We start from the raw sequence: 24204 nt of genomic DNA on the forward strand, positions 1-24204 counted from the left end.
ATCTCTGGCCTATTCGCGAAATGGCTGGCCAAAGTCGGATATTTGCCGATTCTTTCAAGTAATCGGACTTCGGCTAAAGTGCGAAATTGCCGGCCAAGTCGCGATCTGGCCATTCTCGGACTTTGGCCTTGACATGTATGGCTCTCTGTGTTCCTCGAATGTGGACTCCCTTGCTTTTTACTTTCGATAACCTAGATTCCGATTTATGAAGTTGAGCGAACTGGAACTGATCGGTGCGGTGATCCGTTTACGAATTACCTCTGGAGCTGAGGATACTAGGTTCGATTATTAGATTGCATTCGCGTGGGAAGGGGTGGGGGTGGATAGGACTGGGGTAGTATTACCCAACCACACGTATGTGACGAGGCCCTGCGTAACAGAACAGAACAGCGCGCGAGGCTCGAAAAGGAAAGATTGGAACGTCGGTAGCTAAGTTACTTTATTCCGAGTATACTTTACAAGAATCCTATGTGGTGCAGGGGACCACGAGAAGGCTGGAACTCGGGGTGCCTCCACCAGGCGCCGGAGTTAGCGACACCCGTTTGCCCTCTCTGAAACCGACCGGTTGTCGTATGTTGCAGCAACGGCGACAAGTAAAATCCGTGCTCGGACCACGTGTAGATGTCGAGATAGGGGACACGCCACGCCAGCTCTGCGTGCCGCCAACTATAAGCGACTTAGCGGGCCGGGTCCAAATGTCAAGCGCGCACTTGCGTGGCGCTATGGCTAGCTCGCGTGTGACTCGTCTTCTGCGAGGCGTTTGTCGGCTGATATTGCTCCACAACTGCGTACTGGAGGAAAAGGGCGCTTCGACTGTGGAGCGCAGTCGCAGAATTAGTTTCCAGTGGTAGCCGATTTCGCCAGTACATTCGCCAGAACAGGGCGAACAAAGCGTTCACAACGAGCGGTGACACAACGCCTGAAACACGTTGTGGCAGCGGCCTTTTGAAGGACTATGTAAATGTAGATGTATGTTTGTACATGTAGATTGTACTCCGCGTGCGTCGGGTATTTCTGGTGCCAGAATCGTTTCCCTCTTCCGTGTTTCATTCGCGAATGGTACGAGGGAAGAACGAGTGCCGGTAAGCCGATGTCTGAGTAATTCCTCATTTCTATCGGCAAGATTTCGGGAAATGCGTGTGGAACTCAAACGCTGCCTGACTTATCGGAACGTATGCTGTCGGAATATCAACATTAGTACGCAGCGTATTTCGTAAAATTCTTCGAGTGGATCTCAACTTATCGCTTTGCTACAACAAAGTTTTGTGTAATCGTTGCGTTCTAGATAGCTACGGACTTTTTCTCAAAGCACTTTAAAGATTTCTACTGTTTGCAGTGCTTCATCTCCAGTGGCGTTGTGTAACAGAACTGACGCTATTGCTTTCTGACAAGCAATACGCAACGTGTATTTACGTCGAGGTAAGTTTCTCTGTGGAAGTCGAGGCAGTTCGCTACAGTGTGGTAGCGCCAAAACTTGCATTATACGACGGCATCTGACAGAGGCTCTGACGTTATGCGTCACAGAACTCGCAGCCGCCCAGCGCTGTGGTGTCGCTCCAGCGCGCGGGCAGGAAGCGGCGCGCTGCCCGGCAGCGGCCTTGGCCACAAATAGCGCCTTTGTTTATTCCGAGGCGCGCGTTGTGAAAGCCGCGCCGAGATGTTTATGAAGAAACCTGCTGGCCCGCGCGATAAAGCTAAATATACGGCGGCCCGCTGGAGGAAACTCCAGGCAGCGGCGCCGCTCTATTCGTGGGACCGACACTTTGTCCGCGGGAGGTCGCGCTGTCCCGCCGACGATCCACGGCGACGGACCGTCGCAGGTAACCATCGTTTGCCACACTGCCGAATATCACGGCGGTGTGAGCGTTTCCCAGCAGGTCGAGTCTGCGACGCCTAGCTCATACTGTGTGCCGATCCCGTGAGCTGTCGGTGCTGTACGCGCACGATGTAAAACAGTTACCTGAGTCGTAAAAGGCATTCGCAGCAAGTCAGGTGTTTCACAGCACATGTTAAAAGTAGACTTGTGAAAAGTCCCAGTAGAAAGCTGCATTTTCGAAAGGGGTGCTGTTAGCGGCATCGAAAGTGACAGCTGTAGGGGCATGCAGTCTGCTCTCGAAACTGACGGAGCGACCCAAGTGTCGAGAAATTGTTGCGAGCCCTCTGGCTTTTAAAAGGGTAACGTTTTTGGAGTCAGTGATCCTTTCGTGGGGGTACAAATCCAGTTTGTGGAAACCGTCCAAGAATTCACGATTGCGTTACCTTAGGGGGGCGTAGACTTCTGGATATTTTTCTATTTTGTCCTGCGTTTAGAACACAATGGTAAAATTAGAGAAATTCGGGTTCATACAGAAGGCTGTAGTCTGCGTCTTTTCCCGCATGATGCCTGCGAATGGAATGGAACAGGATCGTTGCTTTGTTAGTGTCGAAGGGGTAAATAGCGAGGTTACTCGTAGGACAGTCCGTCCAGAGTTAGTGCCACGAGTTAGAAATCTGACCGCATTGTGAGAGCATATACGAGTGGTGAAATGAGTAATAGAAAGCAATATTGATGTCACAGATGAGAAGTAATTCCATCAGACGAAAGTGAGTAACTCCTCCTAGGCAGTAGTAAAAGTCGAAAGACAGAGAACATAATGAGCAACAGTAAGCCCGAGATGACAGAAATAGAGGTTGGTAAGTGGTTGAGGTGGGCGCAGTCTAGCGTCCCTTGGGGCTCAGCGCAAGGCGTGAAACGTCCCTCCCACAATCGTCAAACCTAGATCGGAGAATAAAAAAGCCACTCGCTCGGAGGAAACCGTGCATACCTAGCCCTCCGATACTAGAGACGAAGAATCCGAAGACCGTACGTTGGGTGGAGAATCAGGTGGAGGGGGTGTTGCGCCAGGATGTGAGCTGCTGTCTGTAAGGCTCCACACCCACTTCGTGGGAGTGGTTAATTATATAAGATAAAAGTATGCGTTGATCAGATCTGAACGATACCGAGGCGACATACGACGGTGGATTTCTTCTGGAACAAACTGAAGTAAGAGCGCCACGTAGCAGTAGTCTCCCTGCCAGCGAGCAGTTCATTAGAGTAGTCGCCCACAAACCAATCATCATCATTAGGGGAGTCAGTGATGTGCCATCTCCGAATGAGCGGAGCCGTTACCTGCAGCTTCAGATCTGCGCCCAACATCATCAGAGTGAATACTGGACGAGTAATAGCTTCTCTAGACGACGCTTTCCCAAATTATTTTCCGTCGAAACTATTAATAGCATGGCATTATTTTTCTGCATTTTGAGTATAATATTTTTTCATTCTATCACCAGTTCCCCGGGGGTTAGTTATGATTTAAAACCGAAACAAGTTTTTCTCATTTTTTAAAATTTTACTAATCTTAAAAATAAAGGTGTTCCATCACAGTGTCACGCTCTCTTAATGGCTATCGACCCGCCGTAAAAACACCACACGTTCCAAGCAACAAATGCTGTTCTCGAGAGCGATGCAAAAGGATATCCCGTCCTATGCATGGTTTTAAAGCCGTCAGTGCCATTGTCCGCTGCACCCTGAAACTCCGGAAGTACTGAGAGGAACTGACGTCGAAATGTCAGCGGAAGCATACTAAAGATTGGAGGGGGGTAGGCGGAGGTCTCGAAGGAGGGCCTCGAAGCGCATTCCAACTGAGAAACGTCATTCGAGGGTGGGCGTTAGGGACTCGACACCTCCAGTACGAAAAAGAATTCTGTAATTCGCACGATTAGAAAATTGTGTTACGGTTATTGGGTAAATAAGCGGACCTGAACATACGAAGTGGACGTGTCGTTTGCCTAAAGTTTTCCCGTAATTGCTCATCCGGCTGCAGCAGTAAGTCGCTGTGAAAATTATACCTCGTATGACGTCAGACTCTTCTGGAGCGTTGCGCTGACAGGTGTATCACCGACTTTCTTGCGACAGAGCAACGCCGGGGAGTGGCTATTTCATTAAGACACAACTGCTTCGCAGTTTAGTGAGGGAAGGGGTTTCTCCTAATATATGTCCGGTAATATCTGCAGAGAACGTAGACTTAGTACATAAAAAGCCACACACCCCCTTTCAGTCCGGTGCAGACCAGAAACTGAGGGGAGTAAAGTTTCGCAGTTACTCGTTGATGGGGTCATAACGATCTGCATTAGAACACTGAGACCAGCAGAGCGTCGTGGCTACCGACTGGCGACTTGAGTGTTTCCACAACGCTGGCTATCCGCCGTGTCGTTGCCTTCCGGTCGAGGGCTCTCACCACCCATCCAGAGCAGTGGCCATTGTCCAGAAGAGGAGAAGCACCTTACTGCCCGCCATGCGCAGGGAATGAGCAGCCCGGCCACCAGTAGTGCGATCCCTGCCTAATTGCGGAGCCCGAACAACAGTCCCGCCCCGAACCTGGCCACTGTGCTGGTTGTTGGCAGGGACAGTCCCCGCAGAGCCCTCGTTTCTGTAAAGGTGCAGTTCTATCCCGGCTGTGGGGTCGAACATGCGTAAACCGAAGTGTGGCGTAATAATGTGCCCTGTAGATAAGCCAGGTTATTAACGTTGTATTATCCTACGGATCAAGTCGGCCGGCCGCGGTGGTCTCGCGGTTCTAGGCGCGCAGTCCGGAACCGTGCGACTGCTACGGTCGCAGGTTCGAATCCTGCCTCGGGCATGGATGTGTGTGATGTCCTTAGGTTAGTTAGGTTTAAGTAGTTCTAAGTTCTAGGGGACTGATGACCTCAGCAGTTGAGTCCCATAGTGCTCAGAGCCATTTGAATCATTTGAAGTGTTTCACCATTGTTTGTGTGAAAGCTGTTGTAACTTTTTTTTTGATCAAGTGGGAGAAAAATATAATCAGAGAGCGATCCTGCACCGCAGGAAAGGAAGAAGTATCGCAGTGGCTGAGGGACCCAGGTTCGCCACACGCGTGCTCACCCAAGGGTTGTGAGCCCACTTACGGAGTAGAGGAGTAGGTGCAGGCGTACGATGGCTGTTCAAAAAGTAACGTGACTTTTCAAATTGCTCGGACAACGTACATTCGATTGTCGATTTTTTTTGTGTTGGTTCACATTTCCCGAACATACATTCACAGTTTCAAGTGTACAGCATACTTCGTTTGTTTTTGACAGTTAGAAAGGTTAGACGTGTTTTAATGTGCTCGTCGATTTTCGATTACTATAAAAAATTGAGCAAAGAATTTGCATCCAATTTTGTGTGAAAAATGGAATCAAGTGCTCTAAATGTTGCCAGTGGCATACGGTGAGTCTGTTCTAAGTTTAAAAAAAATGTTTACAAGTGGTACAAGCTCTTCCGAAATGACCGAGAAGATGCCAATGACGAACCCCGCTCAGGACGCCCCCGCACATGAAAAACAGACGATTACATCGAAGCTGTGAAGAAAATTATTTGGGAAAATCGTCGAATTACTGTAAGGGAAGTTGATGCGGATGTTGGCATATCGGTCGGCTCGTGTCATCCAATTTTTTCGGATGTATTGGGCACGAGATGTTTGTTCCAAAACTTCTCAACTTTGATCGGAACTGTCGGATGAGCATCGCTCGGGAGCTCTTGCATGACGTCAGTGATGATCCTGATTTGCTCAAAAGTGTCACAACTGGCGACGAAACACGAGTTTACAGTTACTACTTCGAAACCAAAGCCCAGTCGTCCCAGTGGAAGCATCCTGGAGAGCTGAGGCCGAAAAAGGGACGCCAAGTTCGATCAAATATCAAAGTTTTGCTCATTGCTTTTTTTCAATTACCGTGGCGTAGTGCATCATTTATTTTTGCCTCAAGGTTATACGGTCAATAAGGAGTATTGCTTTGACATTATGAGCCGTTTGCGACAAGCAATACCCAAAAGACGTCCGGAATTGTGGAAAAACAACTCGTGGCTCTTACATCACGACAATGCATCTGCTCGTTCATCGCTGCTTGTGAGAGATTTTTTGGCCAAAAACGACACGGCAATATGCCTCAGCCGCCGTATTCACCGGATTTGGCCCCCTCCGACTTTTTCCTGTTCCCAGAACTGAAGAGACCTATGAAAGGGCGGGAGATTTTCAGCGATTGAGGAAATAAAAACTGCATCGCTGGACGTACTCAAGGCTGTATCGAAAAGTGCTTATGAGAAGTGCTTCGAGGATTGGAAGGAGCGTTTGCACAAGTATATTGTATCTGAGAGGAATTACTTTGAAGGGGATAACACGAATATTGCCGAATAAACATTTTTTCATTAAAATTGAAAGTCACCTTACTTTGGAACACACCCCGTAGAGTGTGTACCATTGTTTACATCATTCGTTTAAGTGTCGAACATTTTTGTGGTGCTTAGAGTGATCTCACTCCTTACTACAAGTATGTAGTCACACAGAAATGAAGAAAGTTTCGTCTCGTTTTGTGTAGTTGTAAACCGCACGAAAAGCAAGTTTGTACTGTTGCAACCGTGTAGGCATGTTGCATGTATGTCAACACCCTAAACTGTATAGAGTATCGATTCACAGGTCATGTATTGACTCTTACGATACGCGGCATGTGATTTACAAACGAAGGTGCACGTAAGGGTGGACGCAGAGCCCGAATCGTCGAAAAATCAAAAGCTGGAAACTGAAGGATGCTGTCGCGGCGATTTTTCTTTCTCCCGTGTGCAGGCAGAGTTCTTACAAGAGAACCTCCCCATCGCACCCCTCGGATTTAGTTATAAGTTGGCACAGTGGATACGCCTTGAAGAACTGAACACAGATCAATCGAGAAAACAGGAAGAAGTTGTGTGGAACTATGAAAAAAAAATAAGCAAAATATACAAACTGAATAGTCCATGCGCAAGATAGGCAACATCAAGGATAGTATGAGCTCAGGAGCGCCGTGTTTCCGTGGTTAGCGTGAGCAGCTGCGGAAAGAGAGGTCCTTGGTTCAAGTCTTCCTTCCAGTGAAAAGTTTACTTTCTTTATTTGCGCAAAGTTACGATCTGTCCGTTCGTTCATTGACGTCTCTGTTCACTGTACTAAGTTTAGTGTCTGTGATTCTATGATTTTGAGAAGCTGCGCAGGCACACAGAGCAGTATTGTTTACGTGATCGTGTGTCAATTATCAAAGTTCAGGCACTCACACATAATCAACTTCGCTCTCCAAAATTCCAGGACATGTTCAGATTTGCTTGGAGTTATGCAGGATTTGACGGTCTACACACGGAAAAGTTTGGAAACGTTAAAAACATATGTTTTGAAAGAGCACAGGGAAAACTGTGAGACTGTTGCATTCATTTGTTGCAGTCTGTGTGACAATCACTCCCAAAAAAGTGATGAAAACATAAGAGTTTATCACATCCACAAGAAAACCTAAATCGGACAAGGTACAATAATCTTTTTACCCATTCCCAAGTGTACAAGTTATATTCCTGTCATGTGACGCACATGCCGTCACCAGTGTCGTGTAGATTATATCAGAAGTTTTTTCCTGTGGAGGAATCGGTTGACCTATGACCTTACTATCAAATGTTTTCGGTTCCCATTGGAGAGGCACGTCCTTTCGTCTACTAATCGCACGGTTTTGCGGTGCGGTCGCAAAACAGACACTAAACTTATTACAGGGAATAGAGACGCCAATGAACGAACGGACAGATCATAACTTTGCGAAAATAAAGAAAGTAAAGAAAATAAACTTTTCACTCGAGGTAAGACTTGAACCAAGGACCTCTCGTTCTGCAGCTGCTCACGCTAACCACGGGACCACGGCGCTTCTGAGCTCAGACTATCCTTGATGTTGCCTGTCTTGCACATAGACTACTCAGTGTGTATATTTTGCTTATTTTTTTCGTAGTTCCACACAACTTCTTCCTGTTTTCTTGATTGATCTGTGTTCAGTTTTTCAAGGCATATCCACTGTGCCAACTTATAACTAAGTCTGAGGGGGGGGGGGGGGTGCGATGGGTAGGTTCCCTTGTTAGAGGAGATAGGTTGACGGGCGACGAAGTAGCGCGAGAGCGCTCGGTCTGACCGAGCCGCGACGCGGCTAGCAGCAAGAGCTGCGCTAGGCGGGCCGCAGATAAGATTAGCGGACCCAGAATAGCCGCGCGCCGCCGCCGCGTCCACGTGGCGCCGCCGCTGTCTCGCGGACCAAGCAAAACACGCGGGCTCTCCGCCGTTGTTTCCCTGTCAGGTGCAGGTGAACCGTGCCAGGTCGTCAGCTAATACCAGTACCGTTGCAAATAGGCACGGCAAGAGATATTGTGCCGTTTAGTCCCGTAACCCCCCCTCAGTCAGTCAGGAGATAACGTACGAGTAAGACACGCAGCTGGGATTGTTAACAGACCAGTAGAGGCCATATAAAAGAAAGCGATCCATGGGACGCATGCAAAGGAATGTTTAGAAGTGAGGTGGCACAGTTTTCTCGGAAACTTGTTGGGTAAATATAGAGAACCGGTAGGCGAAGCAGTTGTAAGGTAATTCTAGTGCTGTCGTACGTTTTTAGCGGGTTTCGTGGCAATAAGAGATTGCGGCGCGTACCGAGAAATATAGACAGTAGGCAGTCACTTTTTCCGCCGCTAATACGCAAAGAAAATGGGACAGAAATCTTACTGGTATTTTTAGTAAGGAGCCAGATTGACGCTCTCTGCAATGATTTGCGGAGTTAGTGTTTATACACGAGTAGAGGTAGACACTGGACGACAGATTCTCTGCAGATGTGTCAACCAGATTCGTTCTGAGGACCAGGAATCATCGTAAAATAAATGAATCCGAATCAGTGTCAGTGTGGGTTAAAGGTGCTGACAATTGTAAAAGAATTAAACTCGTCGGTGACCCTACCCATTATTATAGAAATTAAATAAAATCTTTCTTTTCCCTTTTCCTTACCAAAAAAATTATTAACTGCAATATTCCATCGGTCACATGCGACATACTCTGTGTGAGCGCTGACCTTGGTCGTTACGCAACCGCTTATCGCTCTTTGGTGATAGAGTACCGCTAAGCGTACATCGAGAACCGGGGGCTCAAGGAGGCAACAGCGTTGTCTGTATAAGTAATGAATCTGGCGTCAGTTTTCGTGCAGCCGCGCGAGCAACAGCATTGGACTGCTCACATAGAAGATGCCACGATATTACAGAATGTTTTCTACGGAACTGCCGTCCCCACCTCAACTCGTAGTGCGGTCGCGTCGGAACAGGGCAAGAGTGAGCCGGAGCCGAGAGCTGCGGGCAGGTGGCCGGTGGCGATGCGTCTAGCGGCCGGGAATAGACGCCGCCGCGGGAATAGACGCCAGCGCCCGGAATAGAGCGCGGCGACTCCCACGCGCGGGGGAGTAGCCGCCGCCGAGCAAAACAGACGCGCCGCGGCGCCGCGGGGTCGAGAGCGTGTGTTTCCCCGCCCGTGTACAGCTCGCCGAGTAGTCAGGGGAACTGTGGCCCACGCGGAAGTTCGCCAGCGGTCCCTTCTCGCGCCCCATCAGTGCAACAGGCAGAGCGATACTGGTAACATCGAAGTATATTTGTACATTCGAGATTGCTGATTCGGGAGTAAAGCAGAAAATCTCGCCCGTGTAACAGTGGTGTCGAATTTACGTTATGCTCTGCCACTTCCCCGGACGAGTGTTTGAATTCCCGTGAAAGGCGAACTCTGGTCTTACGTGCAAAACTACGTGCGATCGGGATGTCAATGGAGCAGAATTTACTTATATGTGTTCCTTCACTCAGCTCTCTAAAAGTGTTTCACATGTTCCGGAACCTGTGCAACTGAAAGACCAGAGTACGTCGGAATCCAGGGAATGGAGCTGACATAGAGCTGTTGAGCCAGGAGGTCGTGCCAGCACGCTATTGCGAAGTAGTAGTGGCTGGAAGAGAGGATCGTCCAGTTCGTGGACTATGCGTGCGTGTACCTCACCTTTTAGGAAGTTTTAGTAAAACGTCTTTTCACACTAGGTCATTTTAATCGCACTCGTCTCAGATTCTCCACGCACGGGCGCGACTGCCGGATCAACTTGGAAGCCGTGCTGGATGCCGCCAGCTCCGCCGCTGCCGACGATTGCTGCTGAATATCGCCACCAACCGCATAATCGCTGAGTCTGGAAAGCTGTATTTCAATCCGGAACCGCTTTCCGGCTATCGTGCCCATCTCCAGATATCGTGCCACAATGATTTATACTATGTGATCTGATGTATCCGGATAACCCCCCCCCACCCACCCACAAAATAAAGAAACATGCGTTTTTCATATTAGGTGCATTGAGCTGCCATATACTTACAGGTACTCCGTATCAGCGGCCTCAGTAGTCATTAGACATAATGAGAGAGCAAGATGGGGCGCTCGACGGAAGTCAAGGACTTCGAATGTGGTCAAGTGATTGGGTGTCACTTGCGTCATTCGTCTGTACGCGAGATTTCCAAACGCCTAAACATCCCTAGGTCCACTGTTTCCGATGAAGTGGAAACGTGAAGGGACACTAACAACACAAAAGCGTACAGGCGGACCCTGTCTGTTTACTGACAGAGACCGCCGACAGTTGATGAGGGTCGTAATGTGTAATAGGCAGACATTTATCCAGACCATTACACAGGAATTCCAAAGTGCACCAGGATCTATTGCAAGTACTATGACAGTTAGGAAGGAGGTGATAAAACATGAGCAGCCGCTCGACCATGAAATCCATAAGTCACACATCACGCTTTTAAATGCCAAACGACGCCTCGCCTGGTGTAAGAAGCGTAAAAATTGGACGATTGAACAGTGGAAAAACGTTGTGTGGAGTGGCGAACCACGGTACACAATGTGGCGATCCGATGGCAGGGTGTGGGTATGGCGAATGGCCGGTGAACGTCATCTGCCGGCGTGTGTGTAGTGCTAACAGTAAAATTCGGAGGCGGTGGTGTTATGGTGTTCTTCATGGAGGGGGCTGGCACCCTTTGTTGTTTCGCGTGACATTATCACAGCACAGACCTACATTGATGTTTTAAGCACCCACTGTTGAAGAGCAATTCGGAGATGGCGGTTGCATCTTTCAACACGATGGAGCACCTGTTCATAATGCACGGCCTGCCGGCGGAGTGGTTACACGACAGTAACATCCTTGTAATGGACTGGCCTGCACAGTCCTGACCGGTATCTTACAGAACACCTTTGGAATGTTTTGGAACGCCGACTTCGTGCCAGGCCTCACCGACCGACATCGATACCTCTCCTCAGTGCAGCACTCCGCGAAGAATAGGCTACCATTCCCCAGGAAACCTTCCAGAACCTAATTGAACGTATTTCTGCGAGAGTGGAAGCTGTTATCAAGGCTAAGGGTGACCAACACCATATTGAATTCCAGCATTTCCGATGGAGGGCGCCACGAACTTGTAAGTCAGTTTGAGGCAGGTTTCCGGATACTTTGATCATATAGCGTATTTGTAGTGTACTGTTTGCACTGCAACAGCTTATACATTATCCCGAGAAGCGCAAGGACCGTAGCGAGACAATATGCCGCCTATGTAGGTGTACACAACTATCTCACTTTATATCTAATCAAATGCGTTTCTCATTTATATTGTTTCGACAGTAAAAACATGCTAATATGGCGCTAAATATTCAAATATCCTTGTGCTCTGCAGGAGCGGATGGCGTACTGCTGACGAAAAGAATGTGATGAGAAACGTCAATCCTCTGCACAGGGGCATGACAGCCCGAAACACGTTATGGTCGCGTTCCTCGCCGACAGTCCAGATGCTATTCTGAACATGGATTCTAAATTAATGATGAGTACTCGTGTCGTTTCTGATCAGAGCTATCCCTACTGTTGCAAAATTTAAATAAATTGAACTTCTTGTCGTACCATATCTGTATGTGCGCGAATAAAAGGTGTGGACAGTAGTAAGCTTAAATTCAACGCCAAAATAAAGTCGTATCTGGAACTAAATACAGACATAGGAAACATGTTTCATCAGTTATTCAAGAATTCTGAACGTGGGTCTTTCTCCGTGCATACCATAGGATCGGAGTTAGATTACCCCACATTAAGTGAACATCCAGTAGATGAGTAAACAGATCTGAACCACATTATATTATGTCGCACTAAAAATGCACTGCACTAAAATAGATCGTGGAAAAACATCGGAAAAATGCAGATTTCCTAACAACAAACATGAAACCCCAGTTCACAATCGTATCGTAATTCCCAAGGTAACAGCAGGTTAACTAGGAGAAGGTAGGACAAAAACTGTAGGTTTTGCTTGTAAATTGTACGACATACCCGAATACTTTGGACTTGGACTGTCTTTAACAATGGTAAAAACCACCGTTGACGTTCACTGACCTGTCTCACTAAAACTATTCGTACAAGTATGAGGCATAAATAAATTGAATGATTTAATTATAAAATACCATGTAATGTTATTTTTCATACTTAATTGACTGTGTTGTTACGAACAAAAAGCTAGTAAAGTGAGACTACTACCCGATCAGTTCTAGTATCTTGGGTTGAAAGTAAAACATTGCTAATTTGACCTACAACTACTACTCTCAATTACAACTGCGAACTATGAATGCACTTGCTAGCCGTGCGGTTACGTTCTGCAGTGTTTCGTACATTGCGTATTTGAGAGTTATCGCAAACAGCGGATCGTGCTACAATTTCATAATTAGTATTTATATTTAAAAATGTAGGGGATAACATGCCTCAGTTATCTAGACTATTTCTATCGGTAGTGTTTGTGGCCCTCAACTGTAGCTCGACAAAACGTGAAACACCCACAAAGGGTGGAGAAAAATAAATGAAATTTCACCTGTTTGGAGAGTATGTGATGCTATTTCAGTGACTTTCTCTTGGAACTCTTCCATTTGGTCCGTGTTTGCATAGAAAAGCAATAATATGGAAATTGTGAATCCACGTTGATGCAAAACACTTTATTTATTTGCTTATTTATCCCCTCAAACTAGTTTCGGCGACAAATTTCACCAATATCAGTGGTTCTATAAATCTAAAACATACACAAAATAGCATAATTATACAAACATTTTTACTGTTCGTTTCTTTTTAAATATGGTTTTCTATACATTGTATTGTGTTAAACCGGGGACCTCGAAACGACAGACAAGCTTCGCCCCGCCGTAGCCCACAGTGGCTCACAACCCAACATTAGGCCACAGCAGTCAACCAACCCCACCGCCGCCTCACACTACCCAGGGTTGTTGTGCGGTTCGGCCCTCAGTGGACACTCCCTGGGCGTGTCATACCAGACGAGTGTAACCGCAAATGTTTGCGTGGTAGAGTAACTATGGTGTACGCGTAAATGAAAACGGTGTTTGCGCAGCAATCGCCGACACATTGTAGCGGAGGCGGAATAAGGGTAACCAGCCCGCGTTCGCCGAGGTAGATGGAAAACCGTCTTAACCATCCACAAGCTGGCCAGCACACCGGACGTGGACACTAATCCGCCGGGCGGATTCGTGCCGGGGAACGTGCCTTCACGCTCGGGAAGCAGCACGTTAGACCGCGCGGCTAGCTGGGCAGGTTTCTGTACATACTTTCATACTACCTTATTTATTGTGTGTTATGGCATGTTTTTAGGAATCATTGCCGCTGTTTGTGGCATATTTTCTGTGCTTTTTCTGTTGCCGTTTTTTCTCAGCGTACATCGTGTCATCTGCAACTGAATGAGCGGCCGTTTAGTAAACGAATACTAAAATGAGAGCTTACGTATGTCATCATTATACACCTGCAGTTGTGGTAGTGTTGTGGCATACAGTTTTGGTGTGTAGTGGGCTGTTACTTAGTTATTCGTGTACGTTCATTGGGCGGCTTGTAGCTGATTCTATATCGTGGAACAAGTGAAAGTTTTGTTTTTCTGTGTATAGAATCAACTACATGCCGTCCAACGAATGTGAATACACGAATAACTAAATAACAGCCCAGTACACACCAAAGCTGTGTGGCACAACACTACCGCTACCCCAAGTGTATAACGCTGACATACGTAAGTTTACATTTTAATATTCATTTACTAACAGCCGCTCGCACAGTTGCGGATGACATGATATACGCTGAGAAAAAAATTGCAACAGAAAACGCACAGAAAATATGCCACAAACAGCGGCAACAATTCCTAAAAACATGCCGTAACATTCAATAAATAAGGTAGTATGAAAGTATGTGTAGAAAACCATATTCAAAAAAAAAAAAAAAACAGTAAAAATGTTATAATGTGTTACCGTGTTTATATGACTTGCTGTTTTCTGCATTTTTTAGATTTAAAGAACCCACTGACGATGTTGATATTTTTCGCCGAAACTAGTTTTTTTTGGGGGGGGGATAAATAAGCAAAGAAATAAATTGGGAGGTTGTGTGGAGATTATTTTGGCAAAGCACACTGCATTGATATGGATACGATCCACGCAAACCCCTACCGTGTTGGACCATCTGTGGTAGAATAAAACTTTGATTGAATGCACTGTAATCAAAAAGAGGAAGGATCTACCTAATGAAATTAAGGTTGTGAAGATTAGAAAGGGGGAAGGGATATTTACTTGCGGTAAAATGGGAATCAACCAGGGATGTGTACTGTTTTCGACCAAACATCGAGCAACTTGAAGTGGTACTAGTACCAGAAACAAGGAACGGCAAGTAGAGAGATGTAAACCACATGTTGTAATAGACTATAGCGAGGGTAAAACTGGAGTAGACGGGGCTGACCATCTATTAAGCTATTATCCTTTATGTCGGAAGACACTGAAATTGTGGGAAAGGGTTTCCCTTCCTTTATTTCTTTTGCAATGGTGAGTAGTTAGGTTGTGTACAAACAAACAACCAAAAAGACGACATCTCTGATGTGCTTCATGAAGGCCTTAGGTAAACAGCTAGCAACTCACGGTGGTGTGAAGAGGCTTCAGGATTCACACGGTGAACCGTCACCAAGTGCGGACAGAGTGTTTGGGCGACACTTCCCAGAAAAGATCCGAGCTGCAGCATGTAAACAAAATGCAGCAGTGTGCTGTATAGTGTGTGGATAAAGGAAACAAAGAAACGGGAAACAGTAAAAAAGAAAGACGATGGTGGTATAAGCAAGTGTTATGTGGGTCTCTGCGTACTTGACCGTTTCAAAGAGAACCATACCCGAATAAATTATGCTAGATAAAAAAGGTACGCTTCTGTATAGAATTTTTCTTCTACGCAATTTTTTCAATAAAATATGAGCCTTTGTACATGCTTATTTCTTTCAAACATTAAAAATCATGGGTTTAGAAGTTAGAATTTTTTCCCTTTTTTTTGGAAAAACATTCGACCTTCAAAACTGTAGAAAAAATATTTACGTTCAGAAAAAAATTAATAACATTATTAGAAAGAAATAGTTCTAAACTTAACGGAAATTATTTACTATCTTTATATTTTCTACACGACTTCAATAAAAAGTCCATGAAAATGCTTGCAAGTGCAGGGACAAAACATGTATAAACGGTTCAGTGTGGAAAGTGTTAATCCCATAGGCTGTTTTCTACCTTGTGCGTGATCGTACATTGTGTACGTTACAACTCGGCCACTGGTTTTCCTAATCAGGAGACTTACCTGCCGCTCGGTGCTCCGGTATGTTGAATAGTTGAGGAAGGTACGAAATGCGCGGCGGTGTGTCGGCGGGCAGGCGCGGCCTTGACCGCCACGCCACGACTCGCCGCGGCATCACGCGAGGCCGCCCTCACCTGTTGTGCGCCGTCACTGCCAACTCAACTGCCGCCGCCCTGCCAGGTCCCTGCCAACCTCTGCTCTGCTCTGCTCTGCTCTGCTCTGCTCGTGTGTTCCCATCCAGACAGTACACGGAAATGGGACAAAACGGAACAGCAAAGTCAAATGGTGGAGTGTTCGCAGTATATGGAACGTCGACGTAATTTCATGTCGCTCAGTCCAGGCTGGACGGCGGATCGGGCCGTTCGTGCTACAAAAAGTCGGATGTAGTATCGCATTGAAATGAAATAATGGTATGGCATCGTTGGCCGAGGTGCCCCATTCAGGTTCGGCCGCCAAGCGCAAGTCTTATTTCATTCGGTGCCACATTGGGCGACTTGCGGTCGATGATGAGGGTAACACGATTCTCAGTCCTTGAGCGGAGAAAATCTCCAACCCGGCCGGGAATCGAACCCGGGCCCAGTGCATGGGAGGCAAGCACGCTACCAACCAGCTAAGCAGGAGGACAGTTTCGGCATTAAAGAACTAGCAATGATAGTGAAGTTTATTATTCGCCATAGGAACAACCGTGTTGGTTCTTCTTGACAAAGGTCGCACGGTAAAGTTACCACACCGCTGGAAACTGAAATGTAGAAAACGTGTCATCCACATATTTAACTCTTAACTGTAGTAGTGGGTCCAGTGCAACATTGTTCTGTCTTTGAACGTGTGTAAAAATGGTAGCGGGAGCCAGAACTCCCCCGATCGTAGCTACCTTCTGGCCGTAAGTCGAAGACACGATTGTGTTTTGCTCGGAGCTGCTCCTAAAGCCGTCGGAACACTGACCGCTCAGAAACGATGCGACTTGTGCGCACTGTACTTCGGCCCCGACTTGGTGTACGCGATCGCAGCTCCAGCGGCAGTTATCGGCCGTATCTGGCTCATAAGTCACACTATTTACGAAATTAACGGGCGTAAAATTTCCCTATCAGCTCTGTTAAAACGTACTTCACTCCCTTGCCCATATGCTAGTCAGGTTATTTTGTCTGCAGTATACAAAAATAGAAACTTCAATATTCGTGAAAATGTTATAAGCAAAAAGGAGAGTACCATGTCCGACCAATAAGGACTTTGGCTTCTATAAGTTCCATTACAAATAGTGCGATATAAGTTTAGAATACTTCTCCACGTAAGATAAACAATCTTTCACTATTGCCACTTTCTAGTACAACCCGAAGGTCATACTTACTGTTCCTCCTCAGTAGCAGAATCTCTACATGTGAATCACAAAACTTAAGAACGGGTAACATATCTTACTGCAAGTAGTGCGAGGGGCCCTGTAGATTAAGCCAATCGGACAAACTCACCTCTCAAAAACAGCGCCCGTATATTTACATAACATCGAACATTATAGTATCTACGTACATTAAACTAATAAAGTATCAGAACCTATTAAAAAACCTAAGGTTAGAAGAAAAAATTGTTGGGTGTAGTCGTATGCAAACTATCAACACTTCAAACTTTCGCTATGAAAGTGTGTCGCTACTCATTGCGCTACCGCGATCACAAGTATTAGGAGACCATATCTAGCTTAGTGTGTCCTGAAAGCTTTAAGTGCTGTTTTACTAACTCAAATTTAATTAAAACAGATTGTACCAAGAACAATGGATCCTCAACATGCTGTTGATTTCAAGTGGCCAACTCTCATACTAAGCAAGTTGCAATGACTCCTTTACCGTGAATATAACGTTTCTTATTTTATTACGACGCATCGTACAGTTATCGGAAGTTTTTCGAGAGCTCCCCAGTTTGCTGGGTCTCAGAAACAGCATGTATACATCCGGGCTCCAACTACAAATAGAAGCCAATATGGCGCCTCACAACTCTGCATCCAAGGAGATGGCGAGCGTGTGACGTAGGTGGCGTTTTGTCATCTCACTCGTCACGGTCCGTGTGCCGACGGCTTAAGGCGGGTATCGGTGTACGCGCGGACACACTGGAGCCGCGACGCGACTGTATGTATGCGGTTTATTTCTTTTTGTTACTTTTACTGTTTCAATGTTTTATTGCGGATATTGGTAATGGCAATTCTAAATAATGTACCTGGAAGTCAACGTAGCATGTTAGAGAACCGGTTGAACGATGAATTATGTAGGTATGAAGATGAAATTGGCGAAAATTCAACGCTAGCCCGTAATAACCTTCTGACTACTAATTCAAAAAAATGCCTTTTTAGACAATGATATGGAGTTAATAATGACGAGTCATCCTGACACTGTATACTTTTGTGCTAAGTGCAAGCTACCTATTAGCATGACTTCTTCTAAGCCACTGTGCAATTCGTGTTTGTAACCAGGCACACTTTGACTTTGTCGAAAATTTCGTAGAAGAAGATTTCAAACTTTTGTTTTGATGCCTTTAAGAAACACATTTTAAAGTTTAAGATAAAAGATTTTTGTCATTGCCTAGTGGTTTCTACCTTCTTTTCGATGATGTCTTCATAGTGCAGATTGATTTATATAGAACAAACTAGAGCGAAAAACGGAAGTTCCTATCGTTGATTTGGCTAAATTCTACATTTTTATTTTCAAAATTTAATTAACAAATTTGAAAGTAAAACGTACTTTCACTTTTATTATCATTTCAAAATAACACGATCTGTCGGACCTTCCCACGACTATAGAAGCGTTCCTACTTTACATGATTAGTTAGCTACAGTTTAGGGTTGAAAACATTAGTCCTTCTCTGCTCGAGAAACGCTGTTTAGAAGGCTGTCCGTCCGTCAGCCTTTGCGTCATCTATTCTTTGTAACTGTCAAAATCCACCTGTAATTTATCTATTTATGTACAGTGTAGATTTTTTCTACCTCTACAGACATAATCTGCATCCCACCGGATGGTGGATTGCGGAGGATCTCTCGTACCAATACCAGTCGTTTCCTGTTGCACTCGCAAATAGAGCGAGGGAGAAACGACTATCTATATGCCTCCGTATGAACCCTAATTTCTCGTATCTTATCTTTGTGCTCCTTACGCGCAGTATATGTTGGCGGCAATAGAATCGTGTGGCAGTCAGCTTCAAATGCCGAGATCTCTAAATTTTCTTTACAGTGTTTCCAGAAAAGAACATCGCCTTCCCTCCAGGGATTCTGATTTGAATTCCGGAAGCATCTCCGTATTATTTACGTATTGTTCGAACTTACCTGTAGCAAATCTAGCAGCCCGCCTCTGAATTGGTTCGCTGGCTTCATTTTATGACTTGATGGCGATTCCAAACAATCCAACGATACTTGTTTTCTGTATGCGGTCTGCTTTGTAGACGAGCTACACTTTCTTCTAATTGTCTCCGTACACCGAAGCCGACTATCGGTTTGAAACGTTACGCATAGCTAGTTAATCGACGTGACTGTGTGAAGCGACTGATGACCACAGCAGTTGAGTCCCGTAGTGCTCAGAGTCATTTGAACTGTGTGAAGCAGCACAGCACTGACGCTGTATTCGAAAATTACGCCATTTTTCTTTCCTACCCGTCCGTAATAACTTAGGCTTGTCTACATTTAGACCAACCTAGTGTTCATCACGGCAAACAGAAATTTCGTGTTTTTGTCCTCGTACAGTCAATCAACGACAACATCTTCCCGTACATCACAGCGTCATCAGCTAAGAGCCGCAGATTGCTTCTCAGGTTTTGGAAAACCTAAATCGTATCTCGCATTCAGACATTTTGTCTCCTTTTGTGTGAGAAGATTAGCGGTAAAAATGTATAAGCTGACATGCGTCCACCTTAATGTGCAACGAAAAAGAAGAAGTGACTATACAGGGTGAAACACCGAAGGCTTGGGCCTGTTTCATTACGTGAACCATTCAAAGCTTCGAAAGGGAATTTTCGGCACCTGATGATAAGCAGTGGTCCGTGTTGTTTAATTCGCTTAAGCCTTCAGATATTGTGAGATTTTGGTATAATCTCATTCGAAAGCGTGTGAAAATTAGAGTACAGTGATAACGGTTGATAACGACGACTTTGAAACTTTTCACACGAACATCCAAGAAATGAGATAAAACTGAAAGGCAAGACGGCGTGAATGGCTGTTCCAGCGTAGAGTAAACGTTGTCCAATGGGGCTCTCGTGCCGTTGTATCCAGCTTTCGACTGACTACGGGTTTCCACAAAAGCTAGTTCTCTTAAGCTGTTTCTTATATGCTAGAAGTTAGCATATAGTTCCATGTGCAACAGTTTTAGCCGATCCTGTATCTTTCATATAAACTAGGGTCAGATGGAGTTACGTTTTACACGTAACTACACTCGCTGTTTAGACTGACGTTAGTAGCTTTTTGGGGTAGTTTTCGCCCTAAAAAACAATAACCATCTGTCTTCTCTTTTTCTCTAAACTATTGTTAAAGAATCAATAAAAGAAAGACTTCTATTTATGTATAATCAATCTTCATGTAAAAAGGAAACGTCATATACCCCACAGTTAAGGCTCTACATTAACATTGGCCTGTTAGAGTTTTTGGAATTATTTAGAAAATTCAAGGAAAATCTACTTCAGCAATGTTCATAAACATTTTTAACTCAAATAATGCTCAGTTAAGTAAACTATAAAGAAGACAGAAACAACTATTTTCAGTCAAAAGATGACAATAGGTAGTCCATGAACGAATCAACTGCAACAACGAAAAGTATCCTATTCTAAATAATGACACTTATTTTCATTCATCAGAGTGAACACAAACTTTTTTGTCAATGGAATGCATTATGCACATGTATTTTTGACCTTTAGAACATGTTTTTGTCATTCTCTTGTCTTTAAGTCGTGGATGTATGTGGCTTCGTGGAATCTGTCTGTTTTAGCTGACTCGGTCCCGCTTGGACTTGCACTGCAGGTTCGACTATCCTATTATCATTTCCTCGTTTCCAAAATATTTGCAGCAAGGAAACCCTCTAGAAAAAAATTTTCTGAATTAATTTTCCTCTCTTCCATATTTGCCTGCATAAATGCCATGCCCAGTTGTTTTATAAAGTCTCGACGCACCATCTCACTATTTTTCTTTGATGCTTTCCATATGATGAAACTGTTTACCGTACATATATTCAACTGTGGTCCAAATACTGTTGTTGGCCAAAACCTAAGGCACTGAATATTTTGCACATTTCTGATCACGTGTGTCCACACTGCCTTTAGTTGAATTATGAAATTCGATGATTTCTGGTTTGTAAGACTGTGAATTAACCTCGGGTGAATGGTGCATCGATGACACTATAACCACTGCTTTATTTCTGTTTGACACATAAGATACCAAAGTTTTATTACGAATAAATCCACACAATAACGAGTGAACTCGTATGGATATCTGTGCCCGAATCTCTTTCGGGATTTCTCGTTTATTTTTCCACATTGTTCCAACATAAATGAGATCACACTGTTTCAAAGCACGTACTGGCTCGAATGATGACCGCAGCTCGTGGTCTAGTGGCTAGCGTTGCTACATCTGAATCACGGGGTCCCGGGTTCGATTCCCGGCTGGGTTGGGGATTTTCCCCCCACAAATTATCATCGTCATGGTCATTATCATCTTCGAACGATGAAAAGCTATTGTCAGCAGTAACGCTCTTATATGTATGAAAAACAGGTTCTGCAAACCTTACAACGCTTCTTGTGGAGACTGAATTGTTTATCGATTATGTCTGCCCTTTGCCCGAATTTATGAAAGCTGACAATAAGTACGGTAATGAGTCTTTGCGTCGTATAGGAACATAATTTTCAGACCGTACTTTGCAAGTTTTGATTTCAAATGTATTGGGCAGAAACAATGTCGTCTCAGAGGTACTAACAATTCATTTAAAGTCGCATATTTGAAGCAAACATAATGGCTTTAAAGTTGTCCATAAAGTAGTCGCTCTGTTTTCTTTTGGGCTTCTCGGAGCTTTATGTGATCAAATCTCAAAGCAGACAAAATAAATAAAAATCTGTTGTAGCCTGTTAGAGCTCTGGACATATTATGTCGTATTCCACCGGTAGAATATAACGTTAGTACATTTTCGTGATTAGATTTGAATACATGAGAAAGCCTAGAAATGACTTCGTTTTAACTTCACCAAGTTAGGTAGTATAAGTTGGAAATACAGAACTCGCACTCTTTTCTGAAAGTTTTATTATTTTTTAATTATTATGTTCAATTAAATAAGCTATTACTGAATATTGTCGGTAAAGAGCGAATACCACGACTCAAACAAATGACATGTTAGGTTTTTCTAAAGCAGAGCCTTTGATGCTAGGCGAGTGTGAGATCTTGTTGTAAACGGCCCTGGGGAGGTTTTGGACCATTTATGACGGTTTTTTCCCATAAAAAAGCAACATATCTTGCCATTTCTTGGTTTTCTTCCCGAACGTTCTCGTCTGCTGCCTCTTCGTCGGCCTCTGTTTCACTGTAAGTTTGGTGATCAGCTATTTCTGTGTCCTTGTCACTAAAGTCGGCTTTAGTTTGAAAAGCAACTGGTGTATCTGATCAAGTAAATGTCCTGTCACTAGGGCCGCTCGTCGGGTAAACAGTTCGCCGGGTGCAAGTCTTTCGATGTGACGCCACTTCGGCAACTTGCACGTCGATGGGGATGAAACAATGATGATTAGGACAACACAACACCCAGTCCCTGAGCGGAGAAAATCTCCGAACCAGCCGGGAATAGAACCTGGGGGATTGACATTCTGTCGCGCTGACCACTCAGCTACCAGGGGCGGACGGTGTATCTGATAAGTCATGAGTCTCCACTAACTAAGAGAGAATTTGGTCATCGTTCAAACGCCGCTCTGTTCCGTACAAAACAATTTGTGATAATAAACAAGAATAGTCACGTTTGTAACTTGGGGGGGGGGGGAGATTTCGATTTCAGCTGAAACGTACCACGTAAATAACGGTCGTGGCTTAGCACGCGCCTGCACAATGTGAAAGCACAGCTTGCGTTACGATTACACAGAAGCGGAGTGGCAATGTTGCTATAGAAACGCAGCTGTGAACGAGAGAACAATAAGTTAACCCATGATTGTAATGAAGGGTTAATCTTAGCTGGCTATCTCCTTTTCTTCACAAGAGACTAGGCTGTATTTTGACTGGTTGCCTCGAACATGCGGCGGGATTATGTACTGTCGTATGCCGAACTCTTCATTTCGAGATGAGCCCCTTACAGAGTAGTTGTTGTACCTCCAGTTTCCCTTATTTTTTAGGTGGGTCCGGGATGCAGTTCAACAAGTGACATTCTGTTAATAGAACAAATAGTGTAATTCGTAACTGGCACAGCAAAAGCAGCTTCTGATGTGATTTGTGTTGTTGCAGCAGCGGGAGGCCCCCTGCGGCCCGCCGCGCTCGCGGCCAGCCCCTGCCACCCCCGGCCGGACGCCGCCGCCCCCGCCGCCGTCTCCTTCGCGCACCTGCCGCCCCCGCCGCTGCCACACAACGGTGAGTCCTTCTCTTCTTCTGGAATTCGGGAATGCGTACGGTACGCAAACAGGTGAAAATAACCACGGAACGTGTGCGACACGAAAGAACTCCTCGACCGATTAATAGGCGCCATAGAGAAGACCCGCAGACCAGTGGCAGATGCTGTGAGAGGGGCGTTGCGCATCACGGTTTGGATCGCTGTTAAAATTCCGAGGCGGTACGTGCAAGCAAAATTTGCACAAGTACTCTTAGGCTCCGTTGGGTTTGGTTGTTTGGAGGAAGAGACCAAACAGCGAGGTCATCGGTCTCATCGGATTAGGGAAGGACGGGGAAGGAAGTCGGCCGTACCCTTTCAAAGGAACCATCCCGGTATTTGCCTGGAGCGATTTAGGGGCATTTGCCTGGAGCGATTTAGGGAAATCACTCAGAGCCTAAATCAAGATGGCCGGACGCGGAATTTAGCCGTCGTGCTCCCGAATGCGAGTCCAGTGTGCCAGGCTCCGTAAGGTGACTTATGTAGAAGTAGAGTGCTTCAGAAGAGAAACCTACCGCTCGATATACCTAAGAGAATTGAGGTAGGATCGTCCCCGTTAACGTATGTTATCCCAAAGGCAACGTACTGTTCGTAGAGGTCGCAGCTGCGCGTGGCATGTTGTCACCAAGTGCATGTGAACGACGTTTCTGCAGCTGAAATTCAAATGGCTCTGAGCACTGTGGGATTGAACTTCTGAGGTCATCATTTCCCTAGAACTTAGAACTACTTAAACCTAACTAACCTAAGGACATCACACACATCCATGCTCGAGGCAGGATCCGAACCTGCGACCGTAGCGGTCGTGCGGTTCCAGACTGTAGCGCCTAGAACCGCTCGGCCACTCCTTCCGGCCGCAGCTGAAGTCATCCAGCCGATAGATGAGTGCGCGATGACCCTATCTCAGTAACCTGACGTGTTTGAGACTAGGCGTAGATCACCTACATACTGGGAGAGTTTTAAAGCTTGCTGATAACATTTTTCCGCATCCCGCGTGTAAATTAAAACACAGGAGACGGCTAAGAATTGACCTATGGGCATTCGACGAACAGATGTCGCCAGTACGTGTTCTAAATTAACAGACAGTATGTACTGTATTTTTTGGTAAGTGACAAATAAAACCTTCATATCGCGA

At 45.4% G+C, this 24204-nt stretch overlaps 1 protein-coding gene across 7 annotated transcripts in view; it reads left to right on the forward strand.

Annotated features, from left to right (window-relative positions):
- LOC126354868 (histone deacetylase 5) overlaps positions 1-24204 on the forward strand; it is a 595379-nt gene that overhangs the window by 435592 nt on the left and 135583 nt on the right. For 6 of the 7 annotated variants that reach the window (XM_050004863.1, XM_050004862.1, XM_050004865.1 and 3 more), the window contains one exon: positions 22934-23056. In XM_050004863.1, the coding sequence (XP_049860820.1) occupies positions 22934-23056 (123 nt within the window). The remainder of the gene's footprint in view (positions 1-22933; positions 23057-24204) is intronic. The other variant, XM_050004869.1, reaches the window with a different exon arrangement.

The sequence above is a fragment of the Schistocerca gregaria genome, chromosome 3 (genome assembly GCF_023897955.1).
Source record: "Schistocerca gregaria isolate iqSchGreg1 chromosome 3, iqSchGreg1.2, whole genome shotgun sequence".
NCBI lineage: Eukaryota > Metazoa > Arthropoda > Insecta > Orthoptera > Acrididae > Schistocerca > Schistocerca gregaria.